This window comes from Oreochromis niloticus, linkage group LG12 (genome assembly GCF_001858045.2).
Source record: "Oreochromis niloticus isolate F11D_XX linkage group LG12, O_niloticus_UMD_NMBU, whole genome shotgun sequence".
Lineage (NCBI taxonomy): Eukaryota > Metazoa > Chordata > Actinopteri > Cichliformes > Cichlidae > Oreochromis > Oreochromis niloticus.
The window spans coordinates 37,295,240-37,320,166 of NC_031977.2; the positions used below are offsets into that span (position 1 = coordinate 37,295,240).

The 24,927-nt window shown below is 43.0% G+C and overlaps 2 protein-coding genes across 5 annotated transcripts; one reads left to right on the forward strand and one right to left on the reverse strand.

The window, feature by feature from the left end:
• Nucleotides 1-168: 168 nt before the first annotated feature.
• LOC102080147 (nesprin-1) lies at nucleotides 169-17,638 on the reverse strand. Of its 4 annotated transcripts, XR_001222909.3 has the most exons (5): nucleotides 17,443-17,638; nucleotides 17,311-17,369; nucleotides 16,915-17,007; nucleotides 11,547-11,729; nucleotides 10,628-11,469 (listed from the first exon to the last, which is right to left on the reverse strand). XR_001222909.3 is itself a non-coding variant. In XM_019347305.2 (4 exons), the coding sequence occupies exons 1-4, from the start codon at nucleotides 12,521-12,523 to the stop codon at nucleotides 1,209-1,211; spliced, it is 414 nt and encodes a 137-aa protein (XP_019202850.1). In that variant the 5' UTR covers nucleotides 12,524-13,442; the 3' UTR covers nucleotides 169-1,208. The 4 variants fall into 4 exon arrangements, 2 of the variants coding, with proteins under 2 accessions (XP_019202850.1, XP_019202849.1); XM_019347305.2 differs by lacking the exons at nucleotides 16,915-17,007; nucleotides 17,311-17,369; nucleotides 17,443-17,638 and adding exons at nucleotides 169-1,216; nucleotides 12,437-13,442 and having other exon boundaries at nucleotides 11,334-11,469; XR_003222346.1 differs by lacking the exon at nucleotides 17,311-17,369.
• On the forward strand, nucleotides 13,843-18,175 carry LOC109195287 (general transcription factor II-I repeat domain-containing protein 2B). Its single transcript, XM_019347303.2, has 2 exons — nucleotides 13,843-16,444; nucleotides 17,647-18,175. Exon 1 carries the CDS (start codon nucleotides 15,519-15,521, stop codon nucleotides 16,437-16,439), a length of 921 nt encoding a protein of 306 aa, XP_019202848.1. The 5' UTR covers nucleotides 13,843-15,518; the 3' UTR covers nucleotides 16,440-16,444; nucleotides 17,647-18,175.
• The last annotated feature ends 6,752 nt before the right edge of the window (nucleotides 18,176-24,927 follow it).

A 24,927-nucleotide genomic window follows, 5' to 3' on the forward strand; every position in this document is an offset into this window, starting at 1 on the left:
GCATAGCAGTGAAAATTTATGCTGTGTCTTCTAATGATGCTGCCTAAGGGAAGCATGTATACTGGAAACAGAATTTTTTTCTTTTGCCTGGGTGGCAGCTTCACGCTTCCATAATTTGGTAATTGAAATATGTAACTTAATTATATTGTGACGTACTTTAGCCTTTTCTTATTATTCTGCCTTCTCAGAAAGGGAAAAAAAAAAAAAAAAATTACAAATAAAACTGTTTACACTTGTTATATACAATAACTATCAAAACCTATTCACATTTAATTTGACTTTCACAGAAATCCCACCTCTCCTGGCTACAGACCACTTACTTACCAAGGTTAGAAACAAAGCACAGTTATGCTTTATTAATATTCACTAATTACAATGTTCCACATTTCCTTGCCTTTTTAGTAATTTTTAGGCTTTTTAGAGTTTTTTTTGGTTGTTTAGCAGTAATGTTTCTATTTATTTCAGCCCATGAAATCGAATGCAGATCTTCCTGACGTGAGATTTACATAAATCTAAGTACTTTTGTTTGTCATTATCATTAATGTTGTTGCTGTTGTTGTTTTTGTTCAGTTTACAATCATAAACAGCTAGATTGATCACTACGGCCGTCTTCTTCTGTTTGTCTACCACCGCCGGTTGGTTAGCCACCACCATTTTGTCCGTCTGTATCTGGAAGTCCCACAGTATCTTACCTGGGTCATTCTCCACCAGCCTAGGGGGCGTCTCCCATTTTGACCTCGGGACTTCCAGGTTATACTCGGCACAGATGTTCCTGTATACTACACCGGCCACTTGGTTATGGCATTCCATGTATGCCCTGCCTGCTAGCATCTTGCACCCTGCTGTTATGTGCTGGATTGTCTCAGGGGCATCTTTACACAGCCTGCACCTGGGGTCTTGCCTGGTGTGATAGACCCCAGCCACAGACGCTGTGTTAAATCTGCCGGGCTTCCAACTTCACTGGGCGGACCGTGAAACGGAGCTTTCAGGGAAAACAAAGGGTGGTGGAGTCTGCTTCTACATTAACGAAGGTTGGTGTACTGATGTCACAGTGTTACAGAAGTACTGCAGCCCAAACCTGGTTACTTTTTTCATCAACTGCAAACCATTTTATTCACCGCGGGAGTTTTCTTCCTTCATGCTGGTCGGTCTTTACATCCCTCCTCAGGCCAACGCGAACAACGCAGTGTGCAAGCTGGCTGACCAGATTACCACCCTGGAAAGGAAATTCCCAGATTCCTTTACAATTATCCTTGGGGATTTTAACAGAGCAAACCTAAACCACGAACTTCCTAAATACAGACAGCATATAGACTGCCCCACCAGGGACAACATTACACTGGATCACTGTTACACCACTTTAAAAGATGCCTGTCTGCAACTGCCTATCTGCATAACTGCACTGATTGGACTGTTTTTGAAGCTGCATCTGAGAACCTGGATGACCTGACAGACCGTGTGACATCACACAACAGTTTTTGTGAAGATGTGTGTGACCTTTTGCACATACAACAACAACAATAAACCATGGTTCACTCCTAAACTCCAACATCTTCGTAAGGCCAAGGAGGACGGCTACAGAAGTGGTGACAGAGCCCTGTACAAGCAAGCCAGGAACACACTGACCAAGGAGATCACAGCAGCTAAAAGGATCTACTCCCAGAAGCTGGAAGAACGGCTCTCAGCCAACGACCCTGCATCAGTGTGGAGGGGCCTGCAGGAAATCACCAGCTACAGACGCCCCCCACCCACTGTTGAAGCAAACAAAGACCTGGCCAACGAGTTAAACACTTTCTACTGCAGGTTTGAGATGGACAGGCTCCCACGCCTCACCCTCCCCTCCCCAGAGACATTGTTTCAGACATTGACTCCCAACACACCGCTCCCCCCTCCCCCATCCAGACTCGATGACCACCACCACCACCCTCCCCAATCCAGACTCAACGACCTCCATCACACCTCTCACCCCCCTTTCCTCCTCCCTAAAACTCAGAATACACACTGAGGATGTGAGCCGACTATTTCAGAAACAGAAGCCCAGGAAAGCCCCCGGACCAGACAGTGTTTCACCCTTCTGCCTCAAAACCTGTGCTGAACAGCTGGCTCCCATCTTTACCCGCATCTTCAACAGATGCCTGGAGCTGTGTGAAGTTCCCTCCTGCTTCAAATGCTCCACCATCATCCCGGTCCCCAAGAAACCCACCATTACAGAACTGAATGATTACAGACCTGTCACCTTGACATCTGTGGTCATGAAATCCTTCGAACGACTGGTGTTAGCCCATCTGAAGGACATTACAGGCCACCAGTTGGACCCCCTGCAGTTTGCCTACCGGGCAAACAGGTCGGTGGATGATGCAGTGAACATGGGGCTGCACTACATCCTGCAACACCTCGACCGCCCGGGAACTTATGCCAGGGTCCTGTTTGTGGACTTTAGTCCGGCTTTTAACACCATCGTGCCTGAACGTCTCTCCTCCAAACTCTCCCAGCTCTGCATGTCACCAGCTACCTGTGAGTGGATCACCAGCTTCCTGAGAGACAGGAAGCAACAAGTGAGGCTGGGGGAGATCACCTCTGAAACTCGGTCCCTCAGTACTGGTGCCCCTCAAGGATGTGTCCTCTCACCACTACTGTTCTCCCTCTACACCAGGGGTCGGCAACCCGCGGCTCTTTAGTCCTTATTTTGCGGCTCCGGGTGGTTTGGGAAAGAAGTATTTCGCTGAAGTGCATTTTATTTGTGTTTAGTTTTTTTTTTTTTTTTTTTTTTTAAACTTGTAGTTCTAAATTGGAAGATTATAATTTAATTTTTATATTTCAAAATCACATCTTATTTTTTTTTTCCATCGCTCAAAATAAGCGTCACACTCGCTGAAGCCGGTGTACCCGCCGAAACGCCATGCATTTATCGAGACTTTCAACCCCAGGTAGGCCAATTATGGATCTTCAGATCCACATTATGTCGGCAGCTGTTCTCCACCATGAACTGTGTTAAAAACAAACACCGCTCCCGCCTCACAGATGACAGCTTACAGTCCTGCGTAAAGATGAAAGCCCCGATTTGCAGACGCTGTGCGCAGAGGTTCGGGACCAGAAGTCTCATTGTAAACATATCATGGCAGACCCGACGATGTTTGCATGAACATGCTTTTCAGCATCTCTTTATTGACCACTTTTCACACACTGTTGCTGTACGCATACAGCCGGCTGTAGCGTCTCAGCTCACAGCCCAACAACACAACAGCAGAGAGAGCACAGACTTTAAGGCGGCGAGGCGCGATTGCGGGTGCCGCTCAGGTGTGTCCGACTCCCCTGCAGCGACACTGCAGACCACGCCCCACCACACACATTAACCAGGTAAAACACATATTTAGGCAGAATTTTGCAAATATCTTTTTTTTTCAAGCAGCATAGAGCTTTTTTTCCATTACTTTTTAAAAGTCAGGTCAAGGCTCCAACAGCCCAAAGGCGATATAAGGGTGGCGGCTCACAACAGTTTTTGTTTGCTACATGGATCATTTTAGTTCAGCTGGGTGTCTTTCCTTTTGTTATATTTCTTTAAGAGTTCAAAATGTGTTAATTACATAAATAAAATGTAATTTTCTCTGTAGCACTTCATGGATTTCATAAGCAACACACCTTAGTTTCTCTGTGGATTCTTTTAAAAAGCAGTTAACCTTTCTGTTCAAACAAGCCTTTTGTTGATCTACGTATTTTATATTCTTTACATTATTTACATTTGATCTTTTACATTGTGTATAATGTCTATTGATTGTATTGTTTATTTTAATATTTGTGTACAGCGCTTTGTGACTGCCTGTCTGTGAAAAGCACTTAATAAATAAACTTTACTTACTTACTTTAGTTGTCCGCACAAAGCACAAAGGTAAAAAACAATATACAGTGTTATCTTCATTTTAGATTTCAAAAAGTATTTGCGGCTCCCAGTGTTTTCTTTTGCGTGGAAACCGGGTCCAAGTGGCTCTTTGGGTGTTAAAGGTTGCAGACCCCTGCTCTACACTAATGACTGCACCTCCAAGCACTCGGCTGTTAAACTCCTAAAGTTTGCAGATGACACCACCGTCATTGGCCTCATTCAGGATGGTGATGAGTCTGCATAGTGGTAGGAAGTTGAGCGGCTGGTACTCTGGTGCAGTCAGCATAATCTGGAGCTGAACATGCTTAAGACTGTAGAAATGACAGTGGACTTCAGGAGACATCCCTCAACACTGCTCCCCCTCACCATATCAGACAGCCCTGTGTCGACTGTGAAGATCTTCAAGTTCCTGGGTACCACCATCTCCCAGGACCTGAAGTGGGAGACCAACATCAACTCCATCCTCAAAAAGACCCAGCAGAGGATGCACTTCCTGAGACAACTGGGGAAGTACAGTCTTCCACAGGAGCTGCTGATCCAGTTCTACACTGCAGTCATTGAGTCTGTCCTGTGCTCCTCCATCACAGTCTGGTATGGTGCAGCCACTAAAACAGGACAGGAGCAGACTGCAGCGGACTGTACGGGCAGCAGAAAGGATCATCGGCGCCCCCCTGCCCTCCATCCAGGATCTGTACCTCTCAAGAACCAGGAAACGGGCACGAATCATCACAGACCCCTCACACCCTGGACACAGACTTTTTGACCTGCTGCCTTCTGGCAGACGGTACAGAAGCCTGCAGACCAGGACCACCCGACACAGGAACAGTTTCTTTCCCCTCGCCATCTCCCTCCTAAACAGTTGAACTGTCACACTGCTCCCACTGCCAGACTGCAACTGCACCTTATGTACATTCTGTGGTATTCATTTCATTCCTGTATTTTATGTATATAAGATTTAGATTGGTTATTTATGGTTGGTTTACACAGCTTTGTGTATGCATGTGTAGCATGCATGCGTGTGTAATTTTATATATATATATATATATATACACATACATACACACATATATATATATATATATACACATATATATACATACATATACATATATATACATATATACATATATACATATATATATACATACACACACATACACAGCGTAGTGCTTAGACTACACGCCTTTGGAGCAGAAGATCGCAAGTTCGATTCCTGCCTGGGGCGTCTGTATCCAGTAAGGGTCCTAAGGCTAGACCCCCTATGCTAAAAGTGAGCCTACCGCAGACATGAGCGAGACAGATAAATATGAAGGCATGCCGGCTCGGACGTTGCCCGGATCAACAAGGTCCGCGTCAGGTGTTGAGGAACCAGGGCACCCTGACGACAAGTGGGCTACTGGAACAAGAAGGCATCGGTGGGCAAGAGACGAAAACAGGGCGTTGTTGGAATGCTACTACGCAAGTAACCCTGGCGGAAGGGGTTACATGAATAGGATGAGGGACCTATGGATTCTTCGATACCCAACATCCACAATGACGGCGAAACAACTAGTAGCTCAGTGTTCCAACATTCGAAAGAAGGGACTGCTCTCACAGCTAGAGATTGACGAGGTACAACATAAATGCTACGGCAAGGAGGAGTCAGGACGCCAGGTCAGGGGGGAGATATCATCACCCCCACCCGAGATTGGGTACATAGCCCCAAGTGCGATAGGAGAAGGATCGTTGAGTGCGAGAGGAACTGACCTGAAAGATAGGATCATGGCCAAGCTTGAAACCTGGACCCCCCCTAGCCGGTTACCAAGATTACGTGAAGTACCCTCAGAAGGTCTGCTAGATGATGTTAATGCAGCACTACGGATGATACCTACAACCACGATTACCGACACTAACAAGCTGATCTACACTACGGCAGCAGTGATCAGTGAGATGCTTGGCTACAAGTTGAACAGCCACAAGGGGCAGTACCCTCCATGGAGAAGGAGGCTAGAGGGCAAGATCAAAGTAGCACGGAGGGAGGTTAGCCAACTAACGGAGTTGCAGAAAGGCACGACAAAGAAGGTGCATAAGAAATACAGCAAGCTGTCCATACCTGAGGCCTTGGAAACTGCCAAGCAAAGACTCACAGCCTTGGCCAGCCGCTTGAGGAGGTACACCAGAGAGATAGAAGGCAGGAGAATAAACCAGCTGTTCTCCACAGAACCAGCAAAGGTGTACTCTCAGTGGCAAGGGAACAATAACAGAACAGCACCACCAAGGCTGGAGACGGAGCAATACTGGAAGAGCATATGGGAGAAGGACGCAACCCATAACGGCAATGCTCAGTGGCTAGTGGATCTGAGGGCAGACCATAGCGACCTCCCTGAACAGGGTCCAGTAACCATCACAGTGGCAGACATCCAAGAAAGGGTCTCCAGTATGAAGAGTTGGACAGCCCGACATGGTTCACGCCTACTGGCTGAAGAAGCTGACTGCACTCCACGAGCGTCTGGCAGCACAAATGAACCAGCTGCTAGTTAACGAGAGACACCCGGAATGGCTAACCGAAGGTCGGACGGTCCTGATCCCCAAGGACCCCAAGAAGGGACCGGTCCCATCCAACTACCGACCAATAACCTGCCTCAGTACTACATGGAAGCTCCTGTCAGGCATCATATCGGCTAAGATGAACAGGCACATGGGTCAATACATGAGCGGGGCACAGAAAGGGATTGGCAAGAATACCAGAGGCGCAAAACACCAGCTACTGGTAGACAGAACAGTCAGCCGAGACTGCAAGACCAGACTGACCAACCTGTGCACAGCCTGGATTGATTACAAGAAGGCCTATGACTCAATGCCCCACAGCTGGATACTGGAATGCCTAGAATTGTACAAGATCAACAGGACCCTAAGAGCCTTCATCAGGAACTCAATGGGAATGTGGCACACAACACTAGAGGCCAATTTCAAGCCCATAGCACAAGTCACCATCAAGTGCGGGATCTACCAAGGAGATGCTCTGTCCCCACTGCTGTTCTGCATAGGCCTGAACCCCCTCAGTGAGATCATTAACAAGACTGGCTACGGATACCGACTACGGAACGGAGCGGTTGTCAGCCACCTCCTGTACATGGATGACATCAAGCTGTATGCCAAGAGTGAACGAGACATCGATTCACTGATACACACTACCAGGCTATACAGCAATGACATTGGAATGTCATTCGGGCTGGAGAAGTGTAGTCGGATGGTAACAAAGAGAGGGAAGGTAGTCAGAACTGAGGGGATTGAACTACCAGAAGGCAACATTGCAGACATAGAGGACAGTTACAAGTACCTGGGGATCCCACAGGCGAATGGGAACCATGAAGAGGCCGCTAGGAAAGCTGCAACCACCAAGTACCTGCAGAGGGTCAGGCAAGTCCTGAGGAGTCAGCTGAACGGTAAGAACAAGATCCGGGCCATCAACACCTACGCCCTGCCCGTGATCAGGTACCCTGCTGGGGTAATAGGCTGGCCAAAGGAGGAGATAGAAGCCACTGACATAAAGACAAGAAAGCTCCTGACCATGCATGGAGGGTTTCACCCCAAGTCCAGCATCCTGAGGCTGTACGCTAAGCGGAAGGAAGGGGGCCGGGGACTGGTGAGTGTCAGCACCACAGTCCAGGATGAGACAAGAAACATCCACGAATACATCACGAAGATGGCCCCAACTGACAGCGTGCTCAGTGAATACCTCAGGCAGCAGAAACCCAAGAAAGAGGAGGAAGGCGAGGAACCATCATGGAAGGACAGGCCCCTGCACGGTATGTACCACCGGCAGATAGAGGAGGTGGCTGATATCCAGAAATCCTACCAGTGGCTGGACAAAGCTGGACTGAAAGACAGCACAGAGGCACTAATCATGGCAGCACAAGAACAAGCTCTGAGTACAAGATCCATAGAGGCTGGGGTCTATCACACCAGGCAAGACCCCAGGTGCAGGCTGTGTAAAGATGCCCCAGAGACAATCCAGCACATAACAGCAGGGTGCAAGATGCTAGCAGGCAAGGCATACATGGAACGCCATAACCAAGTGGCCGGCATAGTGTACAGGAACATCTGTGCCGTGTATAACCTGGAAGTCCCGAGGTCAAAATGGGAGATGCCCCCAAGGGTGGTGGAGAATGACCGAGCTAAGATCCTGTGGGACTTCCAGATGCAGACGGACAAAATGGTGGTGGCTAACCAACCGGACATAGTGGTGGTAGACAAACAGAAGAAGACGGCTGTAGTGATCGATGTAGCGGTTCCGAATGACAGTAATATCAGGAAGAAGGAACACGAGAAGCTGGAGAAATACCAAGGGCTCAGAGAAGAGCTCGAGAGGATGTGGAGGGTGAAGGTAACGGTGGTCCCCGTGGTAATCGGAGCACTGGGTGCGGTGACTCCCAAGCTAGGCGAGTGGCTCCAGCAGATCCCGGGAACAACATCGGAGATCTCTGTCCAGAAGAGCGCAGTCCTGGGAACAGCTAAGATACTGCGCAGGACCCTCAAGCTCCCAGGCCTCTGGTAGAGGACCCGAGCTTGAAGGATAAACCGCCCGCAGGGGCGTGCTGGGTGTTTTTTTTTATATTTTTTTAAAATATACACACACACACATATACATATATACATACATATATATACATATATAATACATATATATATATATATATATATATATATATATATATATATATATATATATATATATAATATATATATATATATATATATATATATATATATATATATATATATATATATATATATATATATATATATATATATATATATATACACATACACACGTGTGTGTGGGTTAATTGTGCTGCTTACATTGTTGAGATATACATTACTGTGCTTGAGAGTCACCAACTACCAGAACCAAATTCCTTGTATGTCTGTGCATATACATGGCCAATAAACACGATTCTGATCTGTTCTGATCTCCATGGATCTTGTGCTCAGAGCTTGTTCCTGTGCTGCCATGATTAGTGCCTCTGTGCTGTCTTTCAGTCCAGCTTTGTCCAGCCACTGGTAGGATTTCTGGATATCAGCCACCTCCTCTATCTGCTGGTGGTACATACCGTGCAGGGGCCTGTCCTTCCATGATGGTTCCTCGCCTTCCTCCTCTTTCTTGGGTTTCTGCTGCCTGAGGTATTCACTGAGCACTCGGTCAGTTGGGGCGATCTTACTGATGTATTCGTGGATGTTTGTTGTGTCATCCTGGACTGTGGTGCTGACACCCACCAGTCCCCGGCCTCCTTCCTTCCGCTTAGCGTACAGCCTCAGGGTGCTGGACTTGGGGTGAAACCCTCCATGCATGGTCGGGGGCTTCCTGGTCTTGATGTCAGTGGCTTCTCTCCCGTCCTTTGGCTAGCTTATTATCCCAGCAGGATGTAGGTGTTGATAGCCCAGATCTTCCTCTTACCGTTCAGCTGACTCAGGACTTGCCTGACCCGCTGCAGGTACTTGGTGGTTGCAGCATTTCTAGCGACCTCTTCATGGTTCCCATTCGCCTGCGGGATCCCCAGGTACTTGTAACTGTCCTCTATGTCTGCAATGTTGCCTTCTGGTAGTTCGATCCCCTCAGTTCTGACTACCTTCCCTCTCTTTGTTACCATCCGACTACACTTCTCCAGTCCGAACAACATTCCAATGTCATTGCTGTATATCCTGGTGGTGTGGATCAGTAACTCGACGTCTTGTTCACTCTTGGCATACAGCTTGATGTCATCCATGTACAGGAGGTGGCTGACAACTGCTCCATACCCTGTATGTCATTGCTGTATATCCTGGTGGTGTGGATCAGTAACTCGACGTCTTGTTCACTCTTGGCATACAGCTTGATGTCATCCATGTACAGGAGGTGGCTGACAACTGCTCCATTCCGTAGTCGGTATCCGTAGCCAGTCTTGTTAATGATCTCACTGAGGGGGTTCAGGCCTATGCAGAACAGCAGTGGGGACAGAGGATCTCCTTGGTAGATCCCGCACTTGATGGTGTGTGTGTGTGTGTGTGTGTGTGTGTGTGTGTGTGTGTGTGTGTGTGTGTGTGTGTGTGTGTGTGTGTGTGTGTGTGTGTGTGTGTGTGTGTGTGTGTGTGTGTGTGTGTGTGTGTGTCTCACACACACACACACACACGAGAAGTGGGCTACTAGAACAAGAAGGCGTTGGTGGGCAAGAGATGAAAAAATAGGCCGTTGTTGGAATGCTACTACGCAAGTAACCCTGGCAGAAGGGGTTACATGAATAGGATGAGGGACCTATGGATGCTTCGATACCCAACATCCACAGTGACGGTGAAACAACTAGTAGCTCAGTGTTCCAACATTCGAAAGAAGGGGCTGCTCTCACAGCTAGAGAATGACAAGGTACAACATAAATGCTACGGCAAGGAGGAGCCAGGGCGCCAGGTCATAAACCCAAGAAAGAGGAGGAAGGTGAGGAACCATCATGGAAGAACAGAACACGGTACACTCAGAAAAATAAAGGTGCCAACTGGAACCAAAAGTGGTTCTTTAGACTGATGCCATAGAACAGGGGTGCCCAATCCTAGTCCTCGAGAGCTACTGTCCTGCAGCTTTTAGATGCATCCCTACTCCAACACAGCTGAATCAAATGGTTTGATGACCTCTTCTGCATGTCATCAAGTTTGGCAAAGGCCTGATAACAAGACATTCATTTGATTCAGGTGTGTTGGAACAAGGATGAATCTAAAAGCTGCAGGACAGTAGCTCTCGAGGACTAGGATTGGGCACCCCTGCCATAGAAGAACCTTTTTTGGTGCCACAAAGAACCTTTCAAACTATGGTTCTTTAAAGAACCATTTTTAAAAAGGTCCTTCAAATGGTTCTTTACAAAAAAACAAAACACCCCATTTTAAAGAACTTTTTTTGGTTGGTTCTTTAAACCATTTTAAATCTTTTAAAATAAAATGTAGCATAAATTGAATAGGAGTAGGGTAAAATAAACACGAGCACAGCATAGACATTAATGGTTTGTCATTTCATAATATACCAAAAGACAAAAAGGCATTTTAACCCTCAGCACAACATCACAAGTAATACATGTCACATATTAGTCATTTAAACACTAATAATTAAATATATTTGCTATACTATAAATAAATATAAATACTATATCTATAGATAACAATTAATACATGTATTGTTCAATAAAACATCAGAAAGTGATAAAAACACATTAGAAATAGCAGTAGCTTCATAACAGACCAATAAATCAACACATTTTCATCAGCAGATGTTTGCATGTTCAGTAAAAATATTTCAGCAACAAGTTTTTGATTAAAATTATCAATGAACTTCAGCCTTACGTTATGTAAAGTAAGTTTCATGTTGGACTCATGGTCCTTTGTTAGTCCAGTTTAGGATAATGTCTCTGACATATGTATCATATCAAATATATGTCATATCAAAACAACCCCACACCTGCAGTTGTTTCAGTTTTTCCACAGGTGTTTCCTGTCAGCTGGTCAACCTCACTCAGGTGGACATCCATATCAGCCAACCAAACGACAAGCTCTTCCCTTTGTGCTTCAAACCCCTCCCACTCTGAGACAAGGAGCTGAGAGAGAGAGAAAAAAGTCAATTATAAAGAACAGAGAAAAGTGAAACCCTCCTCAGAAGGTCTGACTCGCATACCTGCAGTCGACCTGTGATGGACTCCTGTTTGGCGTTCACGTCATCCCAGCCGCGGCCGCACTCTCTCGCCAATGCCAGCAGCCGAGTCTGCAGGGTGCCCTGGAAGACCCGAGTTAATGTTCGGCTCCTCCTGGTCAGGCTGTCCAGATGGATGAGCCGAGGTCTCCCCTCTCGCCGCCGCCTCTGAACACACAAGCACAAATTGCATGTGAAGCAGGAGGTGCAGATTCTTTTGCTATTCTTTTCTAAATCCAGACTTGATCACGTGGAGGTATTTGGAAAACTTTTTTGGCCAGCGGACGACTGTTGTCTTGCAGAAAGTCAAATCAAATGTATGCGATACACAATCAATTCACAAGAACACATAAAAATCAAGTCCAGTTCTTGCCTGATTTCAAGTGAATTCTGCATCAAAACAGGGAAAACAGAATTAAAACGAATGTTAGCAGCAAATGTGAGCACAAAGCCTCACTTTGTACAAGCCTGCTATTAAAGTTCTCCTCTATGCAGACGACTTTCCTGTTTTCAAGGCACAACTTGGATCTGCTGTACAAATCTTATGGATACACACTAAATGAAACAGTAGTGTGCATGACTCCAGATTCTGATCCCTCGTCCTAATATGGTCCCAAAGGCTCACAAAAACCGACAGAAATAACAATAAAGCAAATGTTGAGTCCATAAACCAATGGCTGACATGGGTTTTATCATAAGGGCGATAAATATACAGATTTGAGTCTGAGAGATTTGATGTTCATTTACCTGCAGGTGCACTATACGTGCCTGCTCTGTGGTTTTCCGCAATGTTTTGCACATCACTATTTAATACAGGAAGTAGGTGAACTAAAACAAGTCATCTTTCTTTGTGAGAGGACAAATTAATGAAAAACCTCAATGACATCATAGAGATCCCTAAAGATGCTCCTGCTGCTTTTCTTCCTCCTCATCCTAAGCTTCCTTCTCCTTGTCCTCGACATCCATCCAATTGTAATTCAGTCTAATTGTGTTTCTCCCTCTTCCTCATTTTGTTGGAGCTGTGAACAGAGTTAGTGTGAATCTGGATTAATTTGTGCAAACAGGAAAAATCTACAGCTTTTCGGTCAGAGGTGGTCTTGTGATTTAAGCCGGGTAGAGTAGATTTATGTGTTGATGCTACCTGCTTCATCTCTGCGACTGGCTGCTGAGGGATATTTACACCCTGGCTGGATTACAAACTTTAACCACGTGCTGAACTTTGGCCCAGCGTTGATACCTCTTGTTAGTATAATGACCTCTTGGCTTAATGTACGATGGTGGATAAATGAAATGTACAAAGAAAATTTAACTATATTACAAAAGGACATCCATCTTGGTAACATCAAATGACCGGAGCATAATTTGTCAACTAGTCCGAAAATAAGTTATACAGGAACAGTCACAGACACCTTCTCATGTGTCACATTTCTATTCATTCAAAACACTTATGCATAGCTGTGTTTTATACAGCTCTTACAGAATTCAAAGTACAGGCTGATGTGAGTATTTAATGTACGGCTCAGATCTACTGAATTTCTCAGTTTCTAGAGCAGACACAGCTCATGTCAAAACAGGCTTCAGGCGCCATTTTAGTGACTTTAATATAAATTTTAATATCAGTCTAGCTGACATTACGTTATGTACGCCGCACACAATAGGACCACATATTTTAGAAGCCAAAGGTTCAAATTAGTTGAGAGCGCCTTCACTTAATAACAGTGGTTTTGTTAGGAAAACAGTTTCTGTATACCGACACTAAATTACGTTAACATCAACGGCTAACGTAGCTAACATAGCTAACTGTTATTGTTAGCACAGCATTAACAGCAAGCTACAATGAGGAGTAACAAAAACAAAACAGTAAAAAAAGTTTTAATGAAAATGTTTTACCTTTTCCAACAGTCCCAGAATCCAGAGCTTCAAAGACCAGCAGGTACTCGAGACTGTTATCCGCTTCGCTGTCACCATCTGTGAGAAAGTGTTTTTCCCTTAAAAAGTTCAAGGCCCGCCGGTTGCGCAGTCTGTCTGCACATGCGCATCCCAACGGTCGTGTCCAAATTCATGGGCTGCATCCTCCTGAGGCCGCATTTGTGGACCGATTATTTCACCCGGGGGGTGAAAACGATGTGCCGGGAGTCCGCTGTTGAGTTTCGGACGAAATGCATTCTGGGATATTTAGCTGTCCCAAGTCCACACCGATGCATGCTCGATAAAACGGGCGGATCGAGAACACATCCGGGACTTTTTCGCGTTCTCGGCTTGATGCGTACTTCGAATTGGAACAGTACTTGGTCTCCGACTGATGACGTATCACGAGTACACGAGAACGCAAGTACGCACAAGTACGCATATTGAGAAACGCCCTCTCTCTCTGTCATTTATTTGGCTCGAAACACATTAACAAATTTGTCAAAACTAAGTAAGTGTGTCGGTAATGAACATTACACTGACATTTTGTTGTGCAATTGTTATTTACTTGTATTTTATAATTTGACTTTACATACTGCTGGGTGGTTTGTAAAGTTTACAATAACTAGTATTATCATTATGCTATATTTTCTAATATATATAATAATCTCAAAAGTAATGCCTTGAAGCAGAAAATAGTAATACTTTATTAAAATTTAAAACTAAAGTACAGTATTTGAATGTGTGCATTGTGTCTGTTTGTTAACTCACCATAATCATAAATGTCTCAATAATAAATTCCATAGGGGTGGGGGGGGTTGGGTCTTTAGGCTTTGGCCCCCACCCCTGCCACCAGTATATTTTTAAGCAAGTATTTCTAACTTTTATTTGAATATTCAGTTTCCTACCATCTGCTCTTAAAGGGTAATTGCCAGGTAACCCGCCCTCCCCCTTCGCACACACATGCACACAAACAAAACACACAGTATAATTCACACCCTCATAGTGAATAAATATTTATGCCATTTTACACCATCAAACTCAGATAGCTAAGGATGAAGAACCTTTTGTTCTTTAAAGAACCATTTGTAATAGCTGAAGAACCATCTACAACAGGGGTCACCAACACGGTGCCCGCAGGCACCAGGTCGCCCGCAAGGACCACATGAGTCGCCCGCGGGCCTGTTCTAACAATAGCTCACCATAACAACTTACCAGTAAGCTGCATCTATTTTTATTTTTTGCCATTTTTTTTTTTTTAAATCACAATTGCATTGGTGTCAATTTGTTAGAGATAATATATAAAAAAAAAAAGTTTATTATTAAATATTAGATCAGCGCTAACTGGTCTCCATGGAAACAGTTGCCGTGATGACCAGCAAAGGTGAGGAGATGAGGAAAACATGGTGGAAAAAAGAAAGAAAACATTATTTTCACAGTGAATGGGAGGAAGAGTTCTTTTTTACAACTGTGGCACAACGTGGAGAGACATTTCCGAACGTGTCACACAAGCTACCATGCTAACTACCCAAAGGGCAGCACACTGCGAGCGGAAAAGGCCCGCGAGTTAAAGGCAGGTTTGAGCAAACAGTCTTTTTTCACGAGACCGGTGAAAAACTCCCAAAAAGCAACCGAAGCCTCATTTAGAGCTACACATTTCATGATTAAGAAAAAGGCATTTTTAGACGGGGAGGTTTTCAAAGAAGCAATGATGATAATTGCAAAAACTGGATCAGGATCTGGCAAAGTGCAGGTGGTTTAGCATCCAGTGTGACGAGTCCGTGGACAGCAGCAGTACAGCACAGCTGATGGTCTTTATCCGGATGGTATTTGATGGTTTCTCCACAAAAGAACAACTTCTGACACTACTGCCGCTAAAGACAACTACGAAGGGAGTTGACATCTATAACGCGGTGAAGGAGTTTTTTGCGAAGAAAAAGGTACCGTTGGAAAAGCTGGTATCAGTGACTACTGACAGGGCTCCTGCTGATCGGCCGACATACAGGATTCATCGCTCACTGTAAAGGTGACACAGAGTTCCCAAACTTCATGCATTACCACTGCATCATTCACCAGCAGGCGCTATGCGCAAAGGTGATCGGCTTCAAGCACGTCATGACTCCCGTCGTGAAGATCATAAACAGCATCCGCTCCAGAGCTAAACAGCACAGAACATTCAAGGTGCTATTGGAGGAGCTGTCAGCTGAATATGGTGACCTGCTACTACATACGGAAATCCGATGGCTCAGCAGGGGACGGATTTTGCTTTTTTTGTCGTCACTTTTAGGTGAAATCAAAGAGTTGATGCAATCCAAAGGGGAAGACACATCTCTGCTGGAGGACACTGAGTGGACACTTGACCTTGCGTTTTTAACGGACATTACTGGGAAACTGAACCATTTGAACTGTGAGCTGCAAGGCAAAGGTAAGACTGTTGCTGACATGATAAGTGCTTTAAATGGATTTAAAGCCCAGATGAGCATCTTCTCTGTGCATTTACAGAGAAAAAAGGTGCTGCACTTTCCCTCTGTGCAGATGGTGCTGAAAGACAATGCTTCTGCATCTGAGACTTTTGACAAAGTTGCAGAAAAATACACTCAAGTCATAAACCGACTTGGTCAAGAGTTTGAGAACAGGTTTTGTGACCTTGATCAGCTTGAGCCATGTGTGTCATTTGTTTCCAATCCTTTCATGAATGTGGACACAACATGCATTGCTGAGCAACTAAGTTCAATGTTCAGCTTGGATGCTGGACAGGTGGAAATCGAAATTGTAACATTGCAAAATGACGTCCACCTCAAAGCCTATCAGGGTGCACCAAACTTTTGGTGCCTTGTTGACACAGAAAAGTACAGTGGTGTATGCACAGCAGCTATGAAGGTTGCCAGTCTGTTTGGTTCAACCTATCTTTGTGAATCAGCCTTTTCTGACTTGAACTTCATCAAGAACAAACAGAACACGCCTCTCTGATGCACATGTAACACTGATGAAGCGCTAATGAATTAATACAGGCTAGGTATTGAGTGAAATATTATGGTTATTATTAATCAGAAGATTTAGGAATGCTACTGGAGCTGATGGGCAGTAATTAATAAATACACACAACACAAAATGCTTTTGCAGGTACCATGTATTTAACCAAAACCCAAAGAAAAATAACAAAAAAAGAAAAGGAAAACTTAAATAATCACTCCTGCTGCAGCTATTCAATTAATCAAAAACCCAGTGGGGGTGCACAAAGACAACTAAGCAAATTCTTCTGGCTTATACCAAGCAATATAGATTCTCAAAAAAAACCAGTTCCCCATAAATAACATGTTAACATCAAAACCACTGATCCACACTGAAGTCCATGAGTTTTATCTGAATGTCAGTGGTGTGTATGATTGTGGAATCAGTGTACTTGGAAAATAGGGACAGAGCGTCGTCTTTGAAAGCTTCCTACCCAACCAGTGGAAGCTTCAATGCAGAATGAGTCCTGCTCCTAGCCGTTCATTGGCCCGCCATCCTTTTTCATACCCAAAAAGGTTCACCTGGCCTGCATTAAATAAACAAGGCCAATAAGAAATCACAAGAATACAAAAATGTCAGCCAGTTAAGCTAAATACATTAAGTTATTCTTGTTCCTGTGTACACAATTTATGAATAAATAAACAACAGTATACTCAACCAATAAGGATTTAACTGAAACATTTCAACTGCTATATACATGATATATAGCTTCACAACATTTTTTATTCAACAAATATCGGTCAAATCAAAATCAAATTGTTTGGACGGCAGCAGCCAATTAGCGTCAGCTGGTAACAATACAAACAGTCAATTAAAAGTTCAAACTCACCAATTCCGTTCTGTTCAGCGTACAACAACACTATGCCTCTGGCTCACAGTAATCAGCGTCTAAGTTTCATAAGTTAGTTGGTGTTAAAAAAATACATTAAAACGGGAAAAGCAAATGTTTGCCAATACAAACCTGCAACAGCTCTGTCACCTGGCTTGCCTCCACGCATCTGACGGGAGGAAGCCGGGACAGGCTTACTATGACCTACATGCCATCCGATTGGCTGAGTAAAGTCATGTGGTTGGAGTCATGTATTTGTGATGCGTTCAATAGCAGGAAATAAGTGCAGGAAATTACTAAATGCTAGTAAAACAGATTTTACTCTGGGTTACACACATCTGCAAGACTCACTCAGAGTTGCAGTGTCAAGTTATACCCCAGATTACAACACACTGGTGAACAGCATGCAATGCCAGGTTTCCCACTAACAGACAAAGAAAGCCATATTAGATGTTCTCAGTGGCAACATTACAGTGTCATGTCAAAGTTGAATTTAATTATTGAAAAACAAATGTGTTTGTTAAGTGTAACATGTAATAATTTGTTTTAAAATGCTGCCAATTTGGTGAAAAGTTCTGTAAAATTTGAGAGTTGATTTTTGTATGTTACATACATACAAAAATAATGTATGTAACAGTGCATGATTTGTTAAAATTTGTTAGTGGTAAGTGAAAATGTCATAGAAGTGATCACTTTAAAATGTAAATACTTGCAGAGATTTATAGAAATAAAGCGTTGCATATTGATATTTATCTGTTTTCTACCTTGTTTCCTACTTGCATTCTTTATAATTATGGTGAAAAATAATTAACATAATCAGTGTCTTTACATAGATGAATATCATTAATTATTAATGATAACACATAATTAAAGTTAAATTGAGGAAATTTGTTATGTGAGAAGTGTGTGTCAAACTGGTAGCCCTTCACATTAATCAGTACCCAACATAGCTGGACTGGCCATCGGGCATACCGGGCATTTGCCCGGTGGGCCGCTGGCGATTTTTTGTTTTTATGGGCCGATGGATTTTTATTTTTTTTTTTAGGAAGGGTGTATATATAATGATGGATTGGCCAATTGGTCATGATCGACTCTGGGCTGGACCAATTACAGTCGAGGAGGCTGGATGCACCCGCCCCCTTGTTTAGCAATCTTATAGACGAACTAAAGAAAATGGAGAACAAAAAAAGGAAAGGAGGTGTTTATGAAAATATCACTAAATCTGTCATTTATTAATTTTGATATTAATTAATGATCATGTCTCACCTCTAGTGTTCTTGGTCTTAATTTAAGGTTTTTCCTATAGCGATTGACAGATCATGTGACTTTCGCGCATTGCATGCCGGGAACTCGAGGCAAAACAATCCAAGTACCGCATCAAATGCAAGCATTTGCAGCACCGCAAAACGTTCATTCTCCGGTTCCAATACCTTCTTGGTTTTTCTTTGCCGCACAAAAAAGGAATGTACAAAACTAAGGAGAACAATGCCGGTCCGTACAAAGACAGACTCGACGAAAAGGCAAAGAAAAGATACGAGGAAAAAAATCAAAGGAGTGAAAGGGCCAGACCCTTAGGAGCACACAGAGTGGACAAAAGACATTAGCGTGCTGCCCAACTTTCACCACGCTCAGATTTATAATTATACGGTTCTTGGAGTGAGTGCATACACTCATTAAGTTTTTAGTAACTTCAGGTCACTGCAACAAGCCCGGGTACAGTTTACCGACGGATGGGTACAGGACCTTGAAATGCACCGTGTAGAACGACCATCGTACAAACAAAGGTAAGTTTACCAGTCTCACAAATCGTCTTCATAAATACACAATCGTTAACCGTTTATTAATAGGACCTTTGAGCTCAACGGTAATTAATTAGTAGTGGAAATAATTTCTGGTATGCATTACAGAAATGTAGCAGTGACAATAATATTGTATGCTGTAATCGCACTGGGCAATTAGTGATACAAAAAAACTGTTTTATCCTGTAAATAAAAGTATATGTTTTTGTCAATGTACCATGGTAATAACCAGAGGTGTGGACTCGAGTCACATGACTTGGACTCGAGTCAGACTCCAGTCATTAATTTTATGACTTTAGACTTGACTTGAAAAAAGGTTGTAAGACTTGTGACTTGACTTGGACTTTTACACCAGTGACTTGGGACTTGAATTGGACTTGAACCTGTTTACTTGAAAAGACTTGATATTTTACCCAAATCTAAAATTTAACATACATATTATATAAAAAGTGCGGACCATTAATTCACTTTATTCATTCATTCATTCTTACCACACTCCGTATGTATGTGGGCGTGGGCTGTAGCACAGCCAATCAAATTAACCAGATTTGAAAAAAACAAGAACAAAAACGCTCGAGCCAAAAATGCTTCCAAGAGTAATTTCTTTCGGGTACATAAACTACGAAGTAGTCAACAAAAAACGAAATGCAATATGCAAAACATGCAAGAAGAGAATCACAGACGGAGATGGAACAACTTCCAACTTTGTCCGACATTTGAAGTTGCATAAAGAACGGTAGGTGGTGCTTTTTTTTGCTACGATGAGACAGCTGACTTAGCTAACTTCATCTTATTAGCAAATGTTCTCCGGGCTACGTTGATGATACTGTTTGGCTTTAACAGGTATGATATGTTTGTCATGCTATTTTAAATCCGGTCCTGCAAGCGCATCCAAGAATAACATGCAACTTGTTAGCTCAGAATTGTCGGTGAATGGTGAGCAGGGTCCGTTTCAGAAAGTGGGTTCTGTAGCTGTACTCAGTCTCTCTCCGTCTCCTCCCCATCATTAACCCCGTAGATTTAACCCAGTTTAGACTGACAAATATTTATTTTACCATCACATCACAATTCAAAATCACTGTGTTTAATTTGCAATTAGTGTATGGTCGTGTTTAACTTTTGCATGTCTGAGCCTGGGAAATTTTTTTTTGGTTAGAAAATGTGGCCCACCTTAGTGTGTAATTGAGTAGTCCTGCTATACATGGCCTTTTTCTTCTGTCATTTATGTCAATACATCAAATAAAATACTTTGATCGTATATTATTAGCTGTTGTTTATTTGCAAAGGTTATTCTCAACAGGGATGCTAGACAAAAACGGCGTTTTCTACAGACAGCCTAGCATACGCTCTCCACTTGCGAGTGAAAAAAGAAAAAGAAAAAACACCCCTTCCCTATTGGTGTTAGAGTTTACCATGTCAGCCAATCAAAAAAATGATAAGGCAACATGTGACATTTGGTTGTTTAGGGAGAAGGGGAAGTTTTTAGGAGTGACACCCGCGACGGAAAGCGGGCGAGCGAAAGAAAGAGAGAGAGAGAGTTTTCATATGTGAGACATTAGTGACGTTTAGCGTGTTTGGAGGCTGTAGTTAGTTTGTTGTGTAGTTATTGTCTTGTATTGTGTGTCGGTTAGACTGCTGAATTTCATATTTGATCTAAAAAAGCTGTCAAAGGCAGATTCCAGTGTAAACGCTGTCTCCACATAGAAAACTGGGCTGTTGCACCTCCAGTTGTCAGACCTGCAGGGTTTAGGCCTGTGCTGTTCTCCTCTGTCTTATACTGAACACAAACTACATTTTTTGGACTGGCACAAATAATTTGTGTGCCTTCTTATTTAATGCAGCACACCTGATTGTTCTGTAAATAGATTTAAATGGTTATATAAAAAACGCCTGAGGCCTTGGCTGCATTTTTAGGTAAATAGTACCATATAACTTTGTTGTTTGCAAAACTTGTGCATAATTTTTAGAAATGTACAATTTCTATTTGCATTTCAAGTTATGAAAATGATTCGTTAAACATGTAAAAAAATATAACTTTTTTCTACTCGGATTCTGAATTTTTTGTCTGAATTTAGATCAACTGTGCTAATATAGTATACCAAAATGAAAAAAATAACTCAAATTTCAGATATTTGAGGTTGTGCTGTAAATAATGATACCAAACAAGGCAAGAAAAACATATTTTAAAAGTGAAATATAGAAGTAAAATCAAAAGTAGTCAAGAACGGCCAATTATACCCGGGACCCCAGAGGGTTAAAAAAAAGACTTGAAAGGACTTGAAATTCAAAGTTTCGGACTTGGGACTTGACTTGAAAGTTGTCTGTCTTGACTTGCGACTTGACTCTGACTTGCTTGACTTTACTTGAGACTTGACTTGTGACTTGAGGATAAAGACTTGGGACTTACTTGAGACTTGCAAAACAATGACTTGGTCCCACCTCTGGTAATAACAGAAGCGAAACGCAATATTGTGTCAGGACAATTCACTATTTATGCACAATAAATAAAGGAGCATAGCGCGACAATTTCTGTTCAGCGCCACACTTGCTTGTAACCTATATCACCAATTATGTTATGAAAAATGACATATTAACTGCTACAAAACACTGACCTTTGTGGGAATGCTTGGAGCAGACTAACATGTGAGCTGGAGTGTTCTGAGACGTTATATTTGGTATATCCAGACCATCCGTCGGCTTTTACTTCGGAAACATGGCTTAAACAATTTCTCTTCAACGACGTAATCCGATTAAAAAAAAAAAAACGATCTCTTTACCCTTCGGCTTCCCGTGGCTGTCATGCGACCGGCTATTGCAGTTAATAATACAAGAGCTTCTTGCCATTTTTTGGGTTTCTTTTTATCGCTGTGTGACTGAGTTCAATTGAAAGCCTGCGTGCGCTAGTACCTCTTGCCTCAAGTTCCCAGAATCCTTTGCGGTTTTACCCCTGAATGACGTCACATTTTCAATCTCTATCCTGGTGGGCCGGTCTCTAGTCAAAATGCCCGGGCCGATTTTTTGTCCCAGTCCAGCCCTGGTACCCAAGAAGTAGCTCTCACTTTCAAAAAGGTTGGTGACCCCTGATCTACAAAATAAAAAGGTTCTTTGACGTATGATGGTTCTTTAAAGAACCATGAAGACATCTGAAGAACCATTTAAGAACATAATTTTTCTGAGAGTATGTACCACTGGCAGATAGAGGAGGTGGCTGATATCCAGAAATCCTACCAGTGGCTGGACAAAGCTGGACTGAAAGACAGCACAGAGGCACTAATCATGGCAGCACAGGAACAAGCTCTGAGTACAAGATCCATAGAGGCTGGGGTCTATCACACCAGGCAAGACCCCAGGTGCAGGCTGTGTAAAGATGCCCCTGAGACAATCCAGCACATATCAGCAGGGTGCAAGATGCTAGCAGGCAGGGCATACATGGAACGCCATAACCAAGTGGCCGGCATAGTGTACAGGAACATCTGTGCCGAGTATAACCTGGAAGTCCCGAGGTCAAAATGGGACAGGCCCCCTAGTGTGGTCTAGAGCTAAGATCCTGTGGGACTTCCAGATACAGACGGACAAAATGGTAGTGGCTAACCAACTGGCGGTGGTAGACAAACAGAAGAAGACGGCCGTAGTGATCAATCTAGCGGTCCCGAATGACAGCAACATCAAAAAGAAGGAACACGAGAAGCTGGAGAAATACCAAGGGCTCAGAGAAGAGCTCGAGAAAATGTGGAGGGGGAAGGTAACAGTGGTAATCAGAGCACTAGGTGCGGTGACTCCCAAACTAGACGAGTGGCTCCAGCAGATCCCGGGAACAACATCGGAGATCTCTGTCCAGAAGAGCGCAGTCCTGGGAACAGCTAAGATACTGCGCAGGACCCTCAAGCTCCCAGGCCTCTGGTAGAGGACCCGAGCTTGGAGGATAGACCACCCGCAGGGGCGAAGGGGGATTTATTATGTATATATATATATATATATATATATGTACACACACATTTGATGACTATAGTAAACTTTATTTTATTATGCAATTGAATCTGGTAAAATTTATTTACTTCTTTCTTCATACTGTACTTATCCCAGTAGTAATTTTACACCCTGTTAGAATCTGCTTTATTGCCTTAAAAAAAACAACAGCCCCTGTGAGAGAACACAGGAAGTGACATCATTTGTTTTTGGAGGGAATTCAACTGTGGAAAATGAGGTAAGATTCAACTGTCTCTCTTACTTTACTTTTTTTCTCATGATATTTTTGGTTCACTTTTGCAAACAACTTGCTAACTGCGCCAAGCTAATGGCATAGACCAATTCCTAAGTGGTTTGTTCCACTTGTTCAACTTGTGCTTTCATAAAAAGGTGGTGTATTCCTTGAATTATGTTATTGGTCCTTGTTCATGTTTGATGTTGTGTGTTACCTTCTGGTATTTTACAGCAACTTGCATGTTTTACTTTTTTGGTTAATGATTTTTTGTTTCTTGTTTCTGACGTACTTTTTAATGAACAAATATATAAGAAGCAAAGATGAACCGTAGATGTTTACTCAGATGTTAAAATTGAAAACACTGATGTTCCATCCTGTTTGGAAAAATGTTTTTTAAAGATTATTGAACAGTACCAATAAGTGTTGTGAAAATTTTTGTGCCAAGTTGAGACGTCAGGAACATTAAATGCACAAATATGTATATGTTTTTAAAACTGCAAGTATTTTCCATGCTGTTGGAAAACATGGGTTAAAATAAATTTGTTCTTGTATAATACAGACCTGTAGTATTTGTTATTAAATAACTTGTTACAGTTTCAAGAATAAAACATTATATTACCAAAAGGGACATACTTTGTCTAAAGTCACTATTGATCAATATTTACATGTTTAACTATTTCTGGTCTATATGTAAACGTCCCTAACAGGGTGGAACACAATCAGAGGCCATGTTTAAGAAAACTACCTGTAATTACTATCTTATCTATCCCTGAGCTCCACCATAATGGATTTCATATAGTTAAACATGTCTGTATTAAAACAAATAATAAAATATAACACAATATAAAACATATTAATGCACTTTCAATCATCCAGGTAGTAAATCCCAAAGGTTGATTCTGTTCATGTGGACGTTTTCAGTGGGAGAAAGGTTTCGTCATCATCAGGTGGCTTCTTCAGTCTCAGCTGACTGCAGGTTTCCAGTCTTATAAACAGTACATTTGCATAATGACTGAAACTAGCAGCACTGACAACAACGGGCTGTGAGGTCATTTTCTTCATCATAATAATGCAAATTCTCATTACCATTGATCAACACCTACTGATCAATGGCCATGAGTACCATTCACAGAGAGTTGGGGAATGGCTGCAATCACAGCATTGTAAGATTGTGACAGATGGACCCTTAGGCCCCCTCCTCGATTCAGAGATGGTCTTTCCCTTTTCACGTAAATTTCCCTTTTCACGTAAATGGCCTCCTTGACTCCGCGCTCAAACCAGCGTTGCTCCCCGTCCAGGATGTTATTTCAATGAGTGTCCAGTGGACACTCATTGAAAGAGTGTCCACTGGCCTGTAGGTGTAAATAAACTGCAGAGTCCTGGCCTGATGAGGTTGCTCTTCTGTGTTGTGCCACCCGCTTCGCCAGAGGTTGTTTGGTTTCCCCGATGTATAAATCCTGGCAATCCTCCTGGCACTTAACAGCGTACACTATGTTACTCTGTCTGTGTTTGTGTCCTTGGGGTGGACCAGTTTTTAGTTTTAGTTTAGTTTTTTAGTTTCAGTCATTATGCATAGTTCTGTTTATAAGGTTTGGGGAAACCTGCAGTCAGCTGAGA